This window comes from Epinephelus fuscoguttatus, linkage group LG7 (assembly GCF_011397635.1).
Source record: "Epinephelus fuscoguttatus linkage group LG7, E.fuscoguttatus.final_Chr_v1".
NCBI lineage: Eukaryota > Metazoa > Chordata > Actinopteri > Perciformes > Serranidae > Epinephelus > Epinephelus fuscoguttatus.
In genome coordinates this window covers 46861013-46882632 of record NC_064758.1, presented here as the reverse complement: position 1 = coordinate 46882632, position 21620 = coordinate 46861013, and the positions used below count along the sequence as shown (strand labels likewise).

General features: G+C 49.0%; 1 protein-coding gene across 1 annotated transcript in view; it reads left to right on the top strand.

Annotated features, from left to right (window-relative positions):
- The first annotated feature begins 2329 nt into the window (after positions 1-2329).
- The window catches only part of LOC125892425 (myosin-7B-like), a 35638-nt gene continuing 16347 nt past the window's right edge, over positions 2330-21620 (top strand). Inside the window, exons 1-25 of the mRNA XM_049582440.1 lie at positions 2330-2410; positions 5302-5401; positions 5808-5911; positions 6213-6356; positions 6567-6723; positions 11866-11893; positions 12056-12149; positions 12468-12560; positions 12667-12730; positions 13268-13366; positions 15198-15301; positions 15410-15548; positions 15737-15855; positions 15957-16106; positions 16665-16835; positions 16978-17157; positions 18036-18168; positions 18291-18367; positions 18468-18555; positions 19078-19195; positions 19345-19468; positions 19608-19744; positions 20428-20598; positions 20731-20815; positions 21380-21620. The exon at positions 21380-21620 is cut by the window's right edge and continues 2 nt beyond it. Coding sequence (XP_049438397.1) covers positions 5302-5401; positions 5808-5911; positions 6213-6356; positions 6567-6723; positions 11866-11893; positions 12056-12149; positions 12468-12560; positions 12667-12730; positions 13268-13366; positions 15198-15301; positions 15410-15548; positions 15737-15855; positions 15957-16106; positions 16665-16835; positions 16978-17157; positions 18036-18168; positions 18291-18367; positions 18468-18555; positions 19078-19195; positions 19345-19468; positions 19608-19744; positions 20428-20598; positions 20731-20815; positions 21380-21620 — 2920 coding nt within the window. The 5' untranslated portion in view covers positions 2330-2410. The remainder of the gene's footprint in view (positions 2411-5301; positions 5402-5807; positions 5912-6212; positions 6357-6566; positions 6724-11865; positions 11894-12055; positions 12150-12467; positions 12561-12666; positions 12731-13267; positions 13367-15197; positions 15302-15409; positions 15549-15736; positions 15856-15956; positions 16107-16664; positions 16836-16977; positions 17158-18035; positions 18169-18290; positions 18368-18467; positions 18556-19077; positions 19196-19344; positions 19469-19607; positions 19745-20427; positions 20599-20730; positions 20816-21379) is intronic.

Sequence of the window (21620 nt, the reverse complement as noted above, 5' to 3'; positions counted from 1 at the left end):
AGAAACACGTCCGCCAGGAGCCACGGACCGTCAAACTAATGGAATGTCGGACCAATGACAAGGACCCCCATATTTCAGCCAGGATAAATCACACACAGTGTGTGGAGGCTTTATTGTCTTCACTATTTATTGTTTATCTGTGAAATGAAAGTAAATCAAAGCTTTGTTTCCACTGAGGGAAATGGTTTCAGCTTACAGAGACAGACAGGAGGTCTGCGTCACTGTGACACTGTGGAGTTACATCGCAGAGTTATAAATCCTGCTTAATCCAGAGACAGTCATAAATGTCCACTACATGTGTGTCACATGAGAAGGAACTGAGTAGCTGAGGGGGGCGGGGCTTATCACAGGGTCACTCAGCTATAAAAAGATTGAAGTTGTAATAAAGTGATGTTATTGTTTAGATGGAGACACAGAGACACGGAGAGGACAAATGTCCATACATAGACTGATGGACAAGTCCATGTCAGAGACACACAGAGACACAGAGACATACAGAGACACACAGAGACACACAGAGACACAGAGACACACAGAGACACACAGAGACACAGAGACATACAGAGATACAGAGAGACACAGAGACACAGAGACACACAGAGACACACAGACACACAGAGACACACAGAGACACACAGACACACAGAGACACAGAGACACACAAAGACACACAGAGACACAGAGACACACAGACACACAGAGACACACAGACACACAGAGACACACAGACACACAGAGACACAGACACACAGAGACACAGAGACACACAGAGACACAGAGACACACAGACACAGAGACACACAGACACACAGAGACACACAGAGACACACAGACACACAGAGACACAGACACACAGAGACACAGAGACACACAAAGACACACAGACACACAGAGACACACAGAGAGACACAGAGACACACAGAGAGACACAGAGAGACACGGAGACACAGAGACACAGAGACACACAGAGACACAGAGACACACAGACACACAGAGACACACAGAGAGACACAGAGACACACAGAGAGACACAGAGAGACACGGAGACACAGAGACACAGAGACACACAGACACACACAGACACACACAGAGACACAGACACACACAGACACACAGAGAGACACAGACACACAGAGAGACACAGAGAGACACGGAGACACAGAGACACACAGACACACACAGAGACACAGACACACAGAGAGACACAGAGAGACACGGAGAGACACAGAGAGACACAGAGAGACACGGAGACACAGAGACACAGAGACACACAGAGACACACAGACACACAGAGAGACACAGAGAGACACGGAGACACAGAGACACAGAGACACACAGACAAACACAGACACACAGAGAGACACAGACACACAGAGAGACACAGAGACACAGAGACACAGAGAGACACAGAGAGACACAGAGACACAGAGAGACACAGAGACACACAGAGACACAGAGAGACACAGAGAGACACAGAGACACAGAGACACAGAGAGACACAGAGACACACAGAGACACAGAGACACACAGAGACACACAGAGAGACACAGAGAGACACAGAGAGACACACAGAGACACAGAGAGACACAGAGAGACACAGAGACACAGAGACACAGAGAGACACAGAGACACACAGAGACACAGAGAGACACAGAGACACACAGAGACACAGAGACACACAGAGACACACAGAGAGACACAGAGAGACACGGAGACACAGAGACACACAGAGAGACACACGGAGACACACGGAGACACAGAGAGACACAGAGACACACAGAGACACACAGAGACACAGAGAGACACACGGAGACACAGAGAGACACAGAGAGACACAGAGAGACACGGAGACACAGAGACACACAGAGACACAGAGACACAGAGACACAGAGAGACACGGAGACACAGAGACACACAGAGAGACACAGAGACACAGAGACACACACAGAGACACAGAGAGACACAGAGACACACAGACACACAGAGAGACACAGAGACACAAAGAGACACAGAGAGAGACAGAGACACAGAGACATACAGACACACAGAGAGACACAGAGACAGACTGGACAGAGCAGTGAGACATGTGCAGTCAGTTTCCATGTATAGCCTCAGATTGAGGAGGGGACAGACAGAGACACAGAGGATGAGGACGGAGCCGACCCGGCTTTACTTCTGTCCGTCTCACCACAGCAGGCCTTTTATGATCCTTCAGCAGGACCGGTCCAACCAATCAGCTGCAGTGCAGCAGGTCACGTGATGCAGGCAGCTTCACAGGGAGGTGATAAAGAGAGGTGATGCTTTGTGGGACGACTTATTTTGTCCTCCTGCACGTCCTCTCAGACTACGCTCCTACGCCACCTGAACTACACCCAGCAGCAGCAGCAGTGTCTCACACTGACCCGGCACGGTGAGTACTCCACCTGCTCTCAGGACATCGTCTCTGTCTTCACTCATCACTGTCTGTCTTAGAGACATGGCACTGGATCATCAGTCTCATGATGAGTCAGGACGAAGTGTGACCTCCTGAATTTATCCAACAGGTTTTACAGAGTTCAGACTGAGTCAGAGGGGACAGGTCTGTCCTGGACCCCCCTGACCTGAGGGTGTCCACGGAGACACAGATTATCAGCCTGTCTTTTAGCTTCTGGATTAATGACTAATTAGGAAGGGATAATCACCTTCCTTTGCTCCAGCGCCATGGTGGCAGAACGACAGGAGGTTAGGGCCGTTATTAAACAAATATTAATATATAATAATCATCTCAGACCTGTGTCTGCACTCTCTTTAATAAACAAACCTTTTTCACATTCAAAGTCCAAAACAAGTTCCCACAGTGAGTCACTTTACTTTAAAACAGTCGAGGGGCCACCTGGCGCCCTGCGGAGGGCCAAGTTGGGTCTCACTGCACTGACGTGTCACCGTCTGCTGAGGCGGATCCTGCTCTCCTGTCTCATCTTGTGCTCGCCTTTTTGTCAATACTAGATTCAACAATCCGATATTATCAAAACAAAATGAAATCATCGATAGAAATCTTCGTCTTTAAGACGCGCCTCAATTTTGAAAATCTCACAGCATGTTGTGTTTCTGTCACACACTCCTTCTTCCTGAACTGACGGCAAACGACGATGAACCAGGATATTTACTGATGTCGTCTCGCATCGATCGCAGACCTCTGACTGTCTCTGTGACATCAGCAAGCATCATGTCGTTACCCAGAGAACAGATTTAATATCACATCCTGATAATCTCCTGATTCAACCTCCTCATTGAGACCTCACAGGATTATTCTCCAACACACACTTGTCTTCCATCAGACATGAACTGAAGCACAGGTCAGCAGCAGGTTTTATCTCTAAAACACTTCAGAGTCTGAACGTCTCTGTCCAACATCATCAACGTCCTCCAGGAGACAGACTGGACATGAGTCATGTCTCATCTGCTCCCTGTGTCTCCTCAGTGTCCCACTGGTCAGGACAGAGGAGGGAAAAAATCAATACAGTGAAGCATCGCATCACATCAACAGAACCTGGACCTCTCTGATTGGCTGTGTCTCACCTGAGGCTCTCTACGATAAAACGCCTCTATTTCCAGTGCTGATGCGTCCTGACTGTGTGTGTTTGGTCCTGATCGTGTGTGTTTGGTCCCGACTGTGTGTGTTTGGTCCTGATCGTGTGTGTTTGGTCCCGACTGTGTGTGTTTGGTCCTGATCGTGTGTGTTTGGTCCCGACTGTGTGTGTTTGGTCCCGACTGTGTGTGTTTGGTCCTGATCGTGTGTGTTTGGTCCCGACTGTGTGTGTTTGGTCCCGACTGTGTGTGTTTGGTCCCGACTGTGTGTGTTTGGTCCTGATCGTGTGTGTTTGGTCCCGACTGTGTGTGTTTGGTCCCGACTGTGTGTGTTTGGTCCCAACTGTGTGTGTTTGGTCCTGATCGTGTGTGTTTGGTCCCGACTGTGTGTGTTTGGTCCCGACTGTGTGTGTTTGGTCCCGACTGTGTGTGTTTGGTCCCGACTGTGTGTGTTTGGTCCCGACCGTGTGTGTTTGGTCCCGATCGTGTGTGTTTGGTCCTGATCGTGTGTGTTTGGTCCTGATCGTGTGTGTTTGGTCCCGACTGTGTGTGTTTGGTCCCGACTGTGTGTGTTTGGTCCCGACCGTGTGTGTTTGGTCCCGACTGTGTGTGTTTGGTCCTGATCGTGTGTGTTTGGTCCCGACTGTGTGTGTTTGGTCCTGATCGTGTGTGTTTGGTCCCGACTGTGTGTGTTTGGTCCTGATCGTGTGTATTTGGTCCTGATCGTGTGTGTTTGGTCCCGACTGTGTGTGTTTGGTCCTGATCGTGTGTATTTGGTCCTGATCGTGTGTGTTTGGTCCTGATCGTGTGTGTTTGGTCCCGACTGTGTGTGTTTGGTCCTGATCGTGTGTGTTTGGTCCCGACCGTGTGTGTTTGGTCCTGATCGTGTGTATTTGGTCCTGATCGTGTGTGTTTGGTCCTGATCGTGTGTGTTTGGTCCCGACTGTGTGTGTTTGGTCCTGATCGTGTGTGTTTGGTCCCGACTGTGTGTGTTTGGTCCCGACTGTGTGTGTTTGGTCCTGATCGTGTGTGTTTGGTCCCGACTGTGTGTGTTTGGTCCTGATCGTGTGTGTTTGGTCCCGACTGTGTGTGTTTGGTCCTGATCGTGTGTTTGAGGGTGTGACAGTGAAAATAATCCGGGGAGCGGTCCGAGCATTGTGAGTGGATCCTCCTGAGCTGATGTGGCAGCTGTGAGCTCCGTCTCAAATCCTGACTAATGCTTCGACTCAGGCCAAATGTGCTGTGAGGATGGTCGCCATGCCTGTTTGTTGACATCATGGTTTAGTTCAGGTCTGACTCTGGGCTCCACTCAGCGCTGGCTGCAGGAGAGGACATGATGCCACATTATATTCATGTCTGCTGATGTGTTTAATATTTGCCTTCATGTTCATGTTGAGTGTCTGCTGACAGATACTGTTGTCAGTGAAACACACACACCGTCCTGCTGACACTAACACTCAGTACAGCACCATGTGTGGATTAATCCGCTGCTGAAAATAGTCCCTGACAGAGGCCCTGTATCCTCCTGTTGGTCTGATGGTGTAACTGGATGTTATACCTGAGTGATGTTATCAGCCTCACAGATCTGGGTCAGAACAAACTTGCTGCACCTCCTGGTGAGGACGGGAGTCACCTAATGACCTGATATCATCAGGACACAGTGTCACTGGGATTTATCACATTTTGTTGTATTGTGGTAACATATACTGTGATTTATCACGTGTTGTGTCTCAGATGTCTCGGTTCCTAGATATGGCAGAGTTTGGAGAAGCTGCTCGCTACCTCCGTCTCACCAACCTGGAGCAGCTGGCTGCCAAGGCCCTGGCTTTTGATGGTACGTATTTATACCGCCTTTTGGGCTGTCGACCAGACGTTGGTCGACCACAAAGGTCATTAGTCGGCAAGATTTTGTTGGGTCCCTTAATCACAGAAATAAACAACAACAACAAAAACCATGAAACTCTATCAGGAGCTGTGCCCTGTCAGAAAAAACCCAAACCTATATGACTGGACCATGTATGACTTTACTTTGAAAGGACAGACACAGGAAGTGTCCACGCTCAGCAGTCAGACAGGAGTCAGGTTAATTTCCAGGGCTGGTACCTGCGGTTATTCCACAGGCTAGTTAATAACATGTCGGGCAGGAAATCCAAAGTGTGGGATCATTTTGAGAAGGTGAAGGACGCAGGTCTGACCTCTACCGTACACAGGGTAAAAACTGTGTGATGTCATTCTCCCAGGTACGAAGCGTGTGTGGTTGCCTGATGATGTGGAAGCATACATTGAGGTCGAGGTTAAAGAGCTGAACGGAGACAAAACCACGGTGGAAACCAAAGACGGACGGGTAAGTATCTCAATAACAGGCTATTTGATTTAATGTGAATCGTTCATGATTCAGTCGTCACACTCAGAGGTCACTCAAGGTCAGTACTGCTGTCTGCTGTAATACAGACATGACATTTATATCAGTCCTGGAGTTCAGGAGCCGTTTCATTTCTCTGCTGTCTCTCTGAGCGTCTTCTGGTCTGTCTGTAACCTCGTGATGTGTGTGTGTGTGTGTGTGTCTATGTATGTGTGTGTGTGTGTGTGTGTGTGTGTGTGTATGTATGTGTGTGTGTGTGTGTGTGTGTGTGTGTGTGTTTCAGTTCCTGGTGGTTAAAGAAAACGACCTCCAGCCGATGAACCCTCCAAAGTTTGACATGATCGAGGACATGGCCATGTTGACCCACCTGAACGAGGCGTCCGTCCTCTTCAACATGAAACGGAGGTTCAGCATGTGGATGATCTATGTTAGTGTGTTAGTGGGCGTTAGTGGCTTCATGAATCGTTACACACCTGGAAGAAAACAAACAAATGATCTGATTTTTTTTTCTGTCTGTCTGTCCTCTGCTCTCTTCTGTCTGTCTGTGCATCTGTCTGTCCTCTCGTTTCTTCTACCCGTCTGTCTGTCTGTCTGTCTGTCTGTCTGTCATCTCCTGTCTCTTGCACCTGTGTCTCAGACCTACTCTGGTCTGTTCTGCGTGGCTGTCAACCCGTACAAATGGTTGCCGGTCTACTCTGCTGCCGTGGTGGCGGGCTACAAAGGGAGGCGCCGTATAGAGACACCGCCACACATCTACGCCATCGCTGACAACGCCTACATCGACATGCTGCAGAGTGAGTCACCTGTAACCTCTGACCTCTGACATTAGCCCTGCCGGCATGGTGAGCTGCAACTAACTGGCTCACCATGCTACAAGTCTGTTAGCATGACGCTATCTACTGTTCATCTCTGCTGCGGCTTTATCTCAGTTAAAGGAACGATTTCCAACCAGGGTTCATCCCAGTGTCCCTCCTCCTCCTCTATCACTCCTCTATCACTCCTCTATCACTCCTCTGTCCTCCACTCCTCTATCACTCCTCTATCACTCCTCTGTCCTCCACTCCTCTATCACTCCTCTATCACTCCTCTGTCCTCCACTCCTCTGTCCTCCACTCCTCTGTCCCCCACTCCTCTGTACTCCACTCCTCTGTCCCCCACTCCTCTGTCCTCCACTCCTCTGTCCTCCACTCCTCTATCCTCCACTTCTCTATCACTCCTCTATCACTCCTCTGTCCTCCACTCCTCTGTCCTCCACTCCTCTATCCCCCACTCCTCTGTCCCCCACTCCTCTGTACTCCACTCATCTATCCTCCACTCCTCTATCCTCCACTCCTCTGTCCTCCACTCCTCTGTCCCCCACTCCTCTGTCCCCCACTCCTCTGTCCTCCACTCCTCTAGCCTCCACTCCTTTATCCTCCACTCCTCTAGCCTCCACTCCTTTATCCTCCACTCCTCTACCCTCCACTCCTCTGTCCTCCACTCCTCTAGCCTCCACTCCTTTATCCTCCACTCCTCTACCCTCAACTCCTTCATCCTCCACTCCTCTATCACTCCTCTATCCTCCACTCCTCTATCACTCCTTCATCCTCCACTCCTCTATCACTCCTCTATCCTCCACTCCTCTATCACTCCTCTATCCTCCACTCCTCTATCACTCCTCTACCCTCCACTCCTCTATGACTCCTCTATCCTCCACTCCTCTACCCTCCACTCCTCTATCCTCCACTCCTGTAGCCTCCACTCCTCTATCCTCCACTCCTCTGCCCTCCACTCCTCTATCCTCCACTCCTGTAGCCTCCACTCCTCTATCCTCCACTCCTCTGCCCTCCACTCCTCTAGCCTCCCCTCTCTATCACTCCTCTACCCTCCAACTTCTCTATCCTCCACTCCACTGTCCTCCACTCCTCTGTCCTCCACTCCTCTGTACTCCACTCCTCTGTACTCCACTCCTCTGTCCCCCACTCCTCCATCCTCCACTCCTCTGTCCTCCAATCCTCCATCCTCCACTCCTCTGTTCTCCACTCCTCTGTCCCCCACTCCTCTGTCCTCCACTCCTCTGTCCTCCACTCCTCTGTCCTCCACTCCTCTATCCTCCACTCCTCGGTCCTCCACTCCTCTATCCTCCACTCCTCTATCCTCCACTCCTCGGTCCTCCACTCCTCTGTCCTCCACTCCTCTGTACTCCAATCCTCCATCCTCCACTCCTCTATCCTCCACTCCTCTATCCCCCACTCCTCTACCCTCCACTCCTCTGTACTCCACTCCTCTATCCTCCACTCCTCTGTCCTCCACTCCTCTATCCTCCACTCCTCTACCCTCCACTCCTCTGTCAGTCCTCTATCCTCCACTCCTCTATCACTCCTCTATCCTCCACTCCTCTATCCTCCACTCCTCTGTCCTCCACTCCTCTGTCCTCCACTCCTCTACCCTCCACTCCTCTATCCTCCACTCCTCTGTCCTCCACTCCTCTACCCTCCACTCCTCTATCCTCCACTCCTCTATCCTCCACTCCTCTGTCCTCCACTCCTCCATCCTCCACTCCTCTATCCTCCACTCCTCTGTCCCCCACTCCTCTAGCCTCCACTCCTCTGTCCTCCACTCCTCTATCCTCCACTCCTCTGTCCTCCACTCCTCTACCCTCCACTCCTCTGTCCTCCACTCCTCTGTCCTCCACTCCTCTACCCTCCACTCCTCTATCCTCCACTCCTCTGTCCTCCACTCCTCTGTCCTCCACTCCTCCATCCTCCACTCCTCTATCCTCCACTCCTCTGTCCCCCACTCCTCTAGCCTCCACTCCTCTGTCCTCCACTCCTCTGTACTCCACTCCTCTGTCCTCCACTCCTCCGTCCTCCACTCCTCTATCCTCCACTCCTCTGTCCTCCACTCCTCTAGCCTCCACTCCTCTGTCCTCCACTCCTCTATCCTCCACTCCTCTGTCCCCCACTCCTCTGTACTCCACTCCTCTATCCTCCACTCCTCTGTCCTCCACTCCTCTATCCTCCACTCCTCTATCCTCCACTCCTCTGTACTCCACTCCTCTGTCCTCCACTCCTCTATCCTCCACTCCTCTATCCTCCACTCCTCTGTCCCCCACTCCTCTGTACTCCACTCCTCTATCCTCCACTCCTCTGTCCTCCACTCCTCTATCCTCCACTCCTCTATCCTCCACTCCTCTGTACTCCACTCCTCTGTCCTCCACTCCTCTATCCTCCACTCCTCTGTACTCCACTCCTCTATCCTCCACTCCTCTATCCTCCACTCCTCTACCCCCCCACTCCTCTGTCCTCCACTCCTCTGTCCTCCACTCCTCTATCCTCCACTCCTCTACCCCCCCACTCCTCTGTCCTCCACTCCTCTGTCCTCCACTCCTCTATCCTCCACTTCTCTGTCCTCCACTCCTCTGTCCTCCACTCCTCTGTCCTCCACTCCTCTATCCTCCACTCCTCTGTCCTCCACTCCTCTGTCCTCCACTCCTCTACCCTCCACTCCTCTATCCTCCACTCCTCTGTCCTCCACTCCTCTGTCCTCCACTCCTCTATCCTCCACTTCTCTGTCCTCCACTCCTCTATCCTCCACTCCTCTGTCCCCCACTCCTCTGTCCTCCACTCCTCTATCCTCCACTCCTCTGTCCTCCACTCCTCTATCCTCCACTCCTCTATCCTCCACTCCTCTGTCCTCCACTCCTCTGTCCTCCACTCCTCTATCCTCCACTCCTCTGTCCTCCACTCCTCTGTCCTCCACTCCTCTGTCCTCCACTCCTCTGTCCTCCACTCCTCTACCCTCCACTCCTCTGTCCTCCACTCCTCTGTCCTCCACTCCTCTATCCTCCACTTCTCTGTCCTCCACTCCTCTGTCCTCCACTCCTCTGTCCTCCACTCCTCTACCCTCCACTCCTCTATCCTCCACTCCTCTGTCCTCCACTCCTCTGTCCTCCACTCCTCTATCCTCCACTTCTCTGTCCTCCACTCCTCTGTCCTCCACTCCTCTGTCCTCCACTCCTCTACCCTCCACTCCTCTATCCTCCACTCCTCTGTCGTCCTCTCCTCCGTCCTCCACTCCTCTCTCCTCCACTCCTCTGTCCTCCACTCCTCTAGCCTCCACTCCTCTGTCCTCCACTCCTCTGTACTCCACTCCTCTGTCCTCCACTCCTCCGTCCTCCACTCCTCCATCCTCCACTCCTCTATCCTCCACTCCTCTGTCCCCCACTCCTCTAGCCTCCACTCCTCTATCCTCCACTCCTCTGTCCTCCACTCCTCTGTCCTCCACTCCTCTATCCTCCACTCCTCTGTCCTCCACTCCTCTGTCCTCCACTCCTCTGTCCCCCACTCCTCTGTACTCCACTCCTCTATCCTCCACTCCTCTGTCCTCCACTCCTCTGTCCTCCACTCCTCTATCCTCCACTCCTCTACCCCCCCACTCCTCTGTCCTCCACTCCTCTATCCTCCACTCCTCTATCCTCCACTCCTCTATCCTCCACTCCTCTACCCCCCCACTCCTCTATCCTCCACTCCTCTGTCCTCCACTCCTCTATCAGTCCTCTATCCTCCACTCCTCTGTCCTCCACTCCTCTACCCTCCACTCCTCTACCCTCCACTCCTCTATCAGTCCTCTATCCTCCACTCCTCTATCACTCCTCTGTCCCCCACTCCTCTGTACTCCACTCCTCTGTCCCCCACTCCTCTGTCCTCCACTCCTCTGTCCTCCACTTCTCTACCCTCCACTCCTCTACCCTCCACTCCTCTATCACTCCTCTATCCTCCACTCCTCTATCCTCCACTCCTCTGTCCTCCACTCCTCTACCCTCCACTCCTCTATCTTCCACTCCTCTGTCCTCCACTCCTCTATCAGTCCTCTATCCTCCACTCCTCTACCCTCCACTCCTCTATCCTCCACTCCTCTGTACTCCACTCCTCTATCCTCCACTCCTCTATCCCCCACTCCTCTACCCCCCCACTCCTCTATCCTCCACTCCTCTGTCCTCCACTCCTCTATCCTCCACTCCTCTGTCCCCCACTCCTCTATCCTCCACTCCTCTATCCTCCACTCCTCTGTCCTCCACTCCTCTGTCCTCCACTCCTCTACCCTCCACTCCTCTATCAGTCCTCTATCCTCCACTTCTCTACCCTCCACTCCTCTACCCTCCACTCCTCTATCACTCCTCTACCCTCCACTCCTCTATCACTCCTCTATCCTCCACTCCTCTATCCTCCACTCCTCTGTCCTCCACTCCTCTACCCTCCACTCCTCTATCACTCCTCTATCCTCCACTTCTCTACCCTCCACTCCTCTATCCTCCACTCCTCTATCCTCCCCTCCTCTACCCTGCACTCCTCTACCCTCCACTCCTCTATCACTCCTCTATCAGTCCTCTATCCTCCACTTCTCTACCCTCCACTCCTCTACCCTCCACTCCTCTATCACTCCTCTATCCTCCACTCCTCTATCCTCCACTCCTCTGTCCTCCACTCCTCTACCCTCCACTCCTCTGTCCTCCACTCCTCTATCCTCCACTCCTCTATCCTCCACTCCTCTGTCCTCCACTCCTCTATCAGTCCTCTATCCTCCACTTCTCTACCCTCCACTCCTCTATCCTCCACTCCTCTATCCTCCCCTCCTCTACCCTGCACTCCTCTATCACTCCTCTATCCTCCACTCCTCTATCCTCCACTCCTCTATCTTCCACTCCTCTGTCCTCCATCACTCGTTAGAGACCTGCTTTCTTGAGGGACGTCTCAATTCAAGGAGGGAGGAAGGAGGAGTGAGGAAACATGAGAGCTGCGTTTGCAGAAGTTATTTACGACTGACACGACTTTTTATTGAATATATAAAATAATCTGGAATAATTCCTTTGACGACAGGGCTCGTCCTCTGGTCCTGAAAATGTTCATGTTTTCTCCTCGGCTGTTTGTTGACATGATTTTTATTTGTGTCTGCAGATCGAGAGAACCAGTCCATGCTGATCACGTGAGTCAGATCAGATTCAACGTGACAGGCTGCAGAGTTTACTTTTCTGACAAATTTGAATTTACACATTTTTAATTTAAATTTAAGTGCAGTGTAATATTGGTGAAAGTGTGTGTGTGTGTGTGTGTGTGTGTGTGTGTGTGTGTTGTGTTGTCCTGTCAGCGGTGAGTCTGGCGCAGGAAAGACAGTCAACACAAAGAGGGTGATTCAGTACTTTGCCATCATCGCTGCTCTGGGAGAGAACGTGAAGAAAGGAGTGAGTCATGTTTCTCTTTATGCAACATTTATTAATGAGGGTATTTATTATGAGGGTCAATAGTTTCCTTGATTAATTAATTGATCTGTCGTTTGGTCTGTAAAATGTCAGAATGGTGAAAACTGTAGATCAGAGCTGAGGCAGCGTCCTCACGTGTCTCGTGTCATCAGCTCAGCTTCACAGAGCTGCAGAGAGCATTTAAACATCGACTCTGACTTATTATCACATTAGTTTGAGATTGATTTAATAGCTGCACTAAGTTACCTGTCTGTCTTTCTGTCTGTCCAACTGTCCATCTGTCTGTCTGTCTGTCCTCAGGGATCTTTAGAGGACCAGATCATCGAAGCCAATCCGGCCATGGAGGCCTTCGGCAACGCCAAAACCATCCGTAATGACAACTCCTCTCGCTTTGTGAGTTAAATAAAGTCAGTGTAAGGCCTGAGGGCGGAGCAGGGGGGTGGTGCAGGGGGCGGAGCAGAGGACAACATCCTCACTCGTCTGTCTTTGTGTGTCTCAGGGGAAGTTCATCAGGATTCATTTTGGGCCGACAGGGAGGTTGGCGTCTGCCGACATCGACATCTGTGAGTCACAGTTATCTCAGTGTGACTGTGTGTGAACACTCTTTAAAATACACACAGCAGCAACACACTGACCTCTGACCTCTGCTTTGATTTGGGTTCAAATATAAATGTACTCATTCTATATATAACAGTGCTGCAGTACACCAGAGTGTGTTACTGCGTGTGTTACTGTGTGTGTTACTGTGTGTGTTACGTTACTGCGTGTTACTGTGTGTGTTACTGCGTGTTACTGTGTGTTACTGCGTGTTACTGTGTGTGTTACTGCGTGTTACTGCGTGTGTTACTGCGTGTGCTACGTTACTGCGTGTTACTGTGTGTGTTACTGCGTGTGTTACTGCGTGTGCTACGTTACTGCGTGTTACTGTGTGTGTTACTGCGTGTGCTACGTTACTGCGTGTTACTGTGTGTGTTACTGCGTGTGTTACTGCGTGTGTTACGTTACTGTGTATTTATGTGTGTGTTACTGTGTTCCTGTGTGTGTTACTGCGTGTGTTTATGTGTGTGTTACTGTGTGTGTTAATGTGTGTGTTTCATCAGATCTTCTGGAAAAGTCCAGGGTGGTGTTCCAGCAGCCTGCAGAGAGAAGCTACCACATCTACTACCAGATCCTGTCCAATTACAAGCCAGAGCTACAAGGTGACTCCACCCACAACCACCTACCTGTCCAATAACCTGTCCAACAACCTGTCCACCTGTCCACCTACCTGTCCAACAACCTGTCCAACTACCTGTCCACTTACCTGTCCAATAACCTGTCTAACTACCTGTCCACCTGTCCAACTACCTGTCCAATAACCTGTCCAACTACCTGTCCACCTGTCCAACAACCTGTCCAACTACCTGTCCACTTACCTGTCCAACTACCTGTCCAATAACCTGTCTAACTACCTGTCCACCTGTCCAACAACCTGTCCAACTACCTGTCCACTTACCTGTCCAACTACCTGTCCAATAACCTGTCTAACTACCTGTCCACCTACCTGTCCAACTACCTGTCCAATAACCTGTGCAACAACCTGTCCACTGACCTGTCCACCTACCTGTCCAACAACCTGTCCAACTACCTGTCCAACAACCTGTCCAACTACCTGTCCACTTACCTGTCCACCTACCTGTCCAACAACCTGTCCACCTACCTGTCCAACAACCTGTCCAACTACCTGTCCAATAACCTGTCCAACTCCCTGTCCAATAACCTGTCTAACAACCTGTCCACCTACCTGTCAACTACCTGTCCAATAACCTGTCCAACAACCTGTCCACCTGTCCACCTACCTGTCCAACAACCTGTCCAACTACCTGTCCACTTACCTGTCCAACTACCTGTCCACCTACCTGTCCAATAACCTGTCCACCTACCTGTCCAACTACCTGTCCACCTACCTGTCCAATAACCTGTCCACCTACCTGTCCAACTACCTGTCCAACTACCTGGGACTCCGGAGTTTTTGTCGGACCTAATTGTATTGCGAAGTTTTGCACAGCGGCGACCGGATCTTTCCTCTCAAACCACAAAAAAATGTGATGGCACAACAGTCTCCTTCAGTACATTATTCTATGCTTTCTTTTGATTAGAATAGAATAGAATAGAATAGAATAGAATAGAATAGAATGTCTATAGCCTTACTGTTGTGTACAGCCTTTGTAGACTGAGCTGAGTAGTGACGAGCGGGTCAACCCTAACCCACACAGACACAGACACACAGACAGACAGGTATCTGACTCACCTGTCTTGATGCAGCAGTCTGTCTGTCCCTCATCATGGTGTCTCTCTCTCTGACATGTTGACAGAACTCTTCTCCTCCCTCCACCATCTTTGCTGTGACGTAGCTTCTCTGACATCATTAGCAACACCTGCTAACAAGCTAACTGTCAAACATGCTAACTTCGGCTCGTTAGTTTTCAGACCGGAGTTTGATTACCGGGTGACGTCATAGGATGTTCTCCGTGTCCCGTGTCGGTGAGCCGTGATGTCACTCCACGTCAGTGACGATACCTGTCCGTTATTTAATGACTCCACCTTCACCTGGTCTCCACTGTCAGGCTGCAGTACTATGTGTGACCACACAGTGACAAAGGGGGGCGCTGTTTCTATTCAATTCAGTTCAATCAGCTTTATTAACATTTCATAATTACAGTTTAACACAGTGACTTAAATTAACTGCAGTGGAAATACCAGGGAATTAAATGATTAAAGAAATAATTAACAACAGTGTTTTCCAACAGAAACACAGACACAGATTAAACATTAAAACTCATGAAGTGAGTCAATAAAAGGCAGTGTTGATCTGTGTGTTAATGTGTTGTGCTGTGACACACACTGATATAGGCTATATTAATGTATCTGTGGAGCTGTGCCATGCAGCAGGCAGGAGCAGGGCCCCGGGCGTGCTGACCCCTGGTGTCACAGACTGGCTCTGGGGACGACTGTCTCCTGCTGTAATAACGAGGTTGTCATGTGTTGCAGACATGCTGCTGGTGACCACCAACCCGTACGACTACATGTTCTGCTCTCAGGGTGTGACCACAGTGACCGGGATCAATGACGGAGAGGAGCTGAAGCTCACTGATGTAACAAACACACTCTTCACCACCAAATAACACACACACACACACACACACACACACACACACACACTATTGTCTGAGAACATATAAACGATGTGTGTGTGCACGCAGCACGCCATGGACACGCTGGGCTTTACTCCAGAGGAGAAGTATGGCTGCTACAAGATTGTCGGAGCCATCATGCACTTTGGTAACATGAAGTTCAAGAAGAGGCAGAGAGAGGAGCAGGCCGAGGCCGACGGCACAGAGAGTAAGACGAGTTATACAGATACAGTAATTATCCTGTCTCATATTTACAGCACATTAAAACACACACAGAGAAAAGCATCAGGATCACATTAAAAACAAACAGCAACAAAAAGGAAATCAGTGTAGACTGGATAAAATACCATGTCATCTTTACAGAGGTGTGTGTGTTTTGTCTGTGTGTGTGTTTAGGTGTAGATAAGGCGGCCTATCTGATGGGCATCAGCTCTGCCGACCTGCTGAAAGGCCTCCTGAACCCCCGCGTCAAAGTCGGCCACGAGTTCATCGTTAAAGGACAAACTGTCGAACAGGTAACCGATCAATCAATCAATCTCTTGTACATGTTGTGTGTGTGCTCCATCACGCTAACAACCGATCCATTAAACAAAGACTCTGATTGGCTGTCTTACAGGTGAACTTCGCCGTGGCGGCTCTGGCCAAAGCCACCTATGACCGAATGTTTAAGTGGTTGGTGAGCCACATCAACTCGTCCTTATACACCACTTTGCCCCGACAGTACTTCATCGGGGTCCTCGACATCGCCGGCTTCGAGATCTTTGAGGTAAAGATGATCCAAAACCTCAGACAGAAGCTGACTCTGTGACTCTCAAGTTTCCACCTGCCTCCAGCCTTTGAGTGCAGCTACAGTAAACATGTCACAGCTCTGTACCAGATGCACCAAGATAAAATCAATATCTGAATCTGCAGACGGTCCACATGAGCAGTGACTTGGCAGACTGTAGACTGTCACTTTGGATCTTTCTGTGAGCTGTTTCTGGAAAGTTTACATCACATTATATTTTATTCAAAGTTGTGCAGGGTAAGAGTTTTAAAGACTAATACCAATATGTGCCATTCAGTTTTACAGTTCTTCTGTTAAAATCATTTAAATGAATAAATGCATCTTTCTTGGTGGAGGGTAGAGCTTTGAAGGTGAGTTTTAAGAGGCTGGTGGAACCACTGACTGTCTGACGGCACCTTCACAAAGACTTCAACATGATCACAGACAATCCAGATGAACAGAATCTGATTTGTGGGCGTTGCTTTGACGAATGAATCTTGGCTCCGCCCCTTCCTGCCTTTGACCCTACAGAGACGTATCGTCTGTCTCTTTCTGCAGTTCAATAACTTTGAGCAGCTGTGTATCAACTTCACTAACGAGAAGCTGCAGCAGTTCTTCAACCATCACATGTTCATCCTGGAGCAGGAGGAGTACAAGACCGAGGGCATCGAGTGGACCTTCATAGATTTCGGCCTGGACCTGCAGGCCTGCATCGACCTCATCGAGAAGGTGTGTATGTCTGACATCATCCAAACGTACTCACCAGGTGGTTATATGTCTCATTAAATGAGGCAGAAGTGATGATTTCAAATCTGATGACAGAATTTTTCTGAATGATCAAAGATATGATCAGAGATTAATCTTGTTTCAGCCCATGGGTATTCTGTCCATCATGGAGGAGGAGTGTATGTTCCCCAAGGCCACAGACAACAGCTTTAAAACCAAACTCTACGACAACCACTTCGGGAAGTCGCCCAACTTCCAGCGGCCACGGCTGGACAAGAAGCGCAAATATGAGACACACTTTGAGTTGGTTCATTACGCCGGCGTGGTGAGTATCAGCACATGGTGTCGTTTTCCTCCTGTTGCTGAAAGGTCTGGATCCAGCTGGAACTGACCAGTATTTATTGCAGGTGATTTTACTGCTGGTTCAAGATCAGAAAAAGTGAGCAGTGATATAAATTATGCTGCTATGTAAAAATTTGTTTCTGTTTCCTGATCAGCCTCAGACACAGCTAAGCTATGCAACTATGAAACAACCACTTTTTGTGGCACTGTGCCCTGAGGGAAAACAGCGTCAGGTCGCTTCAAACACCCATGGTTAGTGCCTATAAAGCAGCTGGAAAAATAGTGCATATCACCAACATATATTATTTAAGTTAAAATAACTCAACGCTGACGTTTGGATTCACAGGGGACATGAACAGCAGCGTGCTGGAGGTGAAGCCTGAGTCGGCTCACTGACTCATATCAACCACGATCCTAACCCTAACCAAGTATTTCTGTTGCCTGAACGTAACCACGACCCCGAGGCTGACAGCCTGTGCACAAGTGTCAAAATCTGACAAGTAGGGAAGAGATCACGTTTTAAAATCAGATTTTTGAAGCGTTTATAAAATTTCATGGTGCTGGACCAGAAAACAGAAACATTTATCGTGTGTCTAATAACACAGCAATGTAACTAATGATGGATTAAATTTCAGGAAGAATAATGGACGTAGCTATGGTGATGTCACTGATTGGTTTGTCAGCTGGTGGGAGCCTGTAGGTGCTGAAGAGAAGAGGCCCGAGGGCGGAGCCTTGGGGAACTTAACAACATGTTTGTTTCCTGTTTGCTGCGTACTGATGGACACAGAGGAGACTGTAGATGATGAGTATTGTATGGCTGATGGTACATCACAGAATGACCTGATATTTGTCCCTCTGCAGGTGCCGTACAACATCACAGGCTGGTTGGATAAGAACAGAGATCCTCTGAACGAGACGGTGGTGGCTCTGTTCCAGAAATCCTCCAACAAACTCATGGCTGGACTGTTTGAGAACTACGTCAGCTCTGAGATGGGTAATTACCAGAGTTTAAATTACTTACAGAGTGACTAACAAACAGCAAAGACTCAGCACACTCTGGAGACATCAGCTGTATAAGTGTGTGTGTGGTGACACTGAATGTGTTTGTTGTTGTAGCCGGTGATCCGAAGGCTGAAGGCAAACACAGGAAGAGGAAAGCAGCTTCCTTCCAGACAGTGTCACAGCTACATAAGGTCAGTTGGACTGTTGACTCTGCTGCAGGACGATTTGTATGTGAGACACATCCTGAAGATCGCTTCCAACTCTTCTGTCTGTCTGTGTGTTTAAATGCAGGAGAATCTAAAGAAGCTGATGGCGAACCTCCGCAGCACTCAGCCTCACTTTGTCCGCTGCATCATCCCCAATGACAACAAGAGTCCAGGTAACCAAACAGCAGCAGCACTGAAAGTCTGCAGGCTCGCCAGCAACCTCGTGTAGCTGCTGTGTCGTACCATGAGACTGTCCTCCCCCAGAGAAATGATCCGTTTGTACAGCAGCTAATTACCACCAGTGTGGGGGTATGCATTTAAGAACGGCTCCTGTGCTTATTAGAGGGCGGGAACAATTGGAGGACATGCTGTGTAGCAGAGTTCCAATCAGTGTTTCAATCAAAGCTGCAACTAACAATTAACTTCATTATCTGCCAGTTATCTTTTTCATGAATATTTTCTCTATAAAATATGAAAAAAAAGGTCAACTATCTTTAAATCTTTTATTTTGTCCGACCAAAGGCCCAAAACTCACAGAACATCAGGTCAAAGTCATTGAAAACAGAGAGAAGAGCAGAGTAACAAAACATCAGTGTTCCCTGTGAAGTGAACAAACAGCAGATTGAATCTAAAATATCAAAATGATCCTGACGTTCTTGCTGAAGATGTTTGAGGTGTGCTGGTGTGTTTTCCAGGTGTGATCGATCCCTTCATGGTCCTGCACCAGCTGAGGTGTAATGGAGTCCTCGAGGGGATCAGGATCTGCAGGAAGGGCTTTCCAAACCGGATCCTGTACGCTGAGTTCAAACAACGGTCAGTCCCAAACCAAACTCACACTGAGGCTTCTGTCTCAGGTGTTTTACTGATCTGATGTGAGCTTTAATTCTTCCTTGAGTTTTCACTCCTGCTGAACCTTTGGACCCAGAACTCTTTGGTAACCCACATGTGCTTTTCTGTCTCAGTTACCGCATCTTGAATCCTTCTGCGATTCCAGAGGACTCATTTGTGGACAGCAGGAAGGCCGTGGAGAAACTGCTGGCCTCTCTGGACATCGACCACAACCAGTACAAGTTTGGACACACCAAGGTACAGCACCAGTACTGTGAATAATACCACCACGGCCTAAATAGGTGTCATATGTCGTACAGTTTGTAACATCACTAACTTCAGTTTGGAAAGATAAGATGAAGACTAGATGGTGTTCTGATGATCTATTTCCTCTCAGGTGTTCTTTAAGGCGGGTCTGTTGGGTCAGCTGGAGGACATGAGGGACATCCGTCTGTCTCAGCTCCTCACCATTGTTCAGGCCATGGCCAGAGGGAAGTTGATGAGGGTGCAGCGCGAAAAGATGATGGTGCAAAGGTCAATATGACAACCATCAGAGGAATGAATGACAATATCAAAACTAACTGCAAAGAAATAATTCAGTGGATCTGCAGCAAGCTGCCAGAATAAATGTTGGCATTGTACCTTTGTGCAAACCACAGATACGTTACGTCTACACATTATTATGTTGCAGATCCATCTGTGGTTAATGTGTAGTCATGTTTAGGCACAAAAACTACTCAGTTCTGGTTGGAAAAGATCATGTTTGACTCATCATACCTGGTTTGGAGGACACAACCACGGCAGTAAAGTAACAATGTCAAAAACAACCTTCTTTCTTGGCTAAAAGTCACTAAAAAACAAACAACCAGTTTTGTAGGTTGCTGGTGTTGAACAGTGGTCTGCAGTCTGGCAGGTGTCTCAACCAGGTGTTTCACCATCCACCATCCCCTCCACCTCCTTATGACAGAGTCCACTCAGATACTACATCACTTTAGAAACACTGGTATGATATGTATCGAACGTATCTGTAGTTTTCAGAAACGTACAATGCCAACATTTTCTCCTGGTGACTGTTCTGTGATCGGGGCAACTTTAACCTCCTCAGTTAGCTGAACGTTCCACTGATCTGAACGTCTGACGGAAGAATGAAAACCTGACTTTGTAAAAACATCAGCTAGACTGTAAAGATGAGCGTGGTCTGTGACTCCTCCCCTCAGGGATGCCATAATGGTGATCCAGTTCAACCTCAGAGCGTACTTCAGTGTGAGGACTTGGCCGTGGATGATGTTGTTCTATAAGCTCCGCCCCCTGCTGCGGAGCGCCCAGATAGAGAAGGAACTGGCTGCTCTCAATGAGGAGTTCAAAAAGTTGAAGGAGGCCTTCGACAGGTGAGTTCGCTGTTTGCTCTCTGTCAACATGATTATATAAATCAGGACTTCTAAAGTAAAATGTACAACATGAATTTAAATCTGCAGCTCAGAGTTTTTCCTACACTTTGGTTTGTTTATTTTCTCCATCAGATCAGAGGTAAAGCGTCGGGAGGCGGAGGAGCGTCAGGTGGATTTGGTTCAGGAGAAAAATGACCTCGCTCTGCAGCTCCAGGCTGTAAGTAAATCTCCTTTACCCCTGCAGAAAAACTCTGCTAACATCCGCTAACATCTGGATTTAAGGTTATGATCAGCATTCACACCCGGGTCACTCGAGTCTCGCAGGTGTTCATCGTGTCTTATCAGCTATGATGGAAACAACACCAAAGTGACAGCACTATTTTAGCCCCTTAACCAGCGAGATACAATGACACACCTGTCTCCACTCAAACATCGATCAAAATTAGTTTGAAAGAAAGACTGAATATGTAAGAGATTTAAAAACAAGTAACATTTTCACTGGCCTCCATGCTGCTCTATATCGTTCACTAACCTGTTTTCAGGCCTGTCTGTGATGTTGAACGTGACACACTAAAACGTTTCTCCGAATTTCTTTTTTTAAAAGACAAACTGATCTCTAGTTTTGACTTAAGATATTTATTTTTGATTTATTCAGAAAAAGAAAGTTCTGCAAATGACATTTTTAACTTCTTGAATCAGCTGGTGTCTTATAAACCCATTCTTTTCTATAATATCTCAAAGAACATTTGTCATGTTTTTTTTCTCCATCTTAACGACCCAGGAGCAGGAGAACTTGACAGATGCAGAGGATCGCTGCAACCAGCTGATCCAGTCTAAGATCTCTCTGGAGTCGAAGCTGAAGGAGACGCAGGAACGTCTGGAGGACGAGGAGGAGGTGACCGCCAAGCTGACGACCAAGAAACGTCAGCTGGAGGAGGAAGCGGTGTCGCTGAAGAAAGACATGGACGACCTGGAGATGACTCTGGCTAAGGTGGAGAAGGAGAGACACGGAATGGAAAACA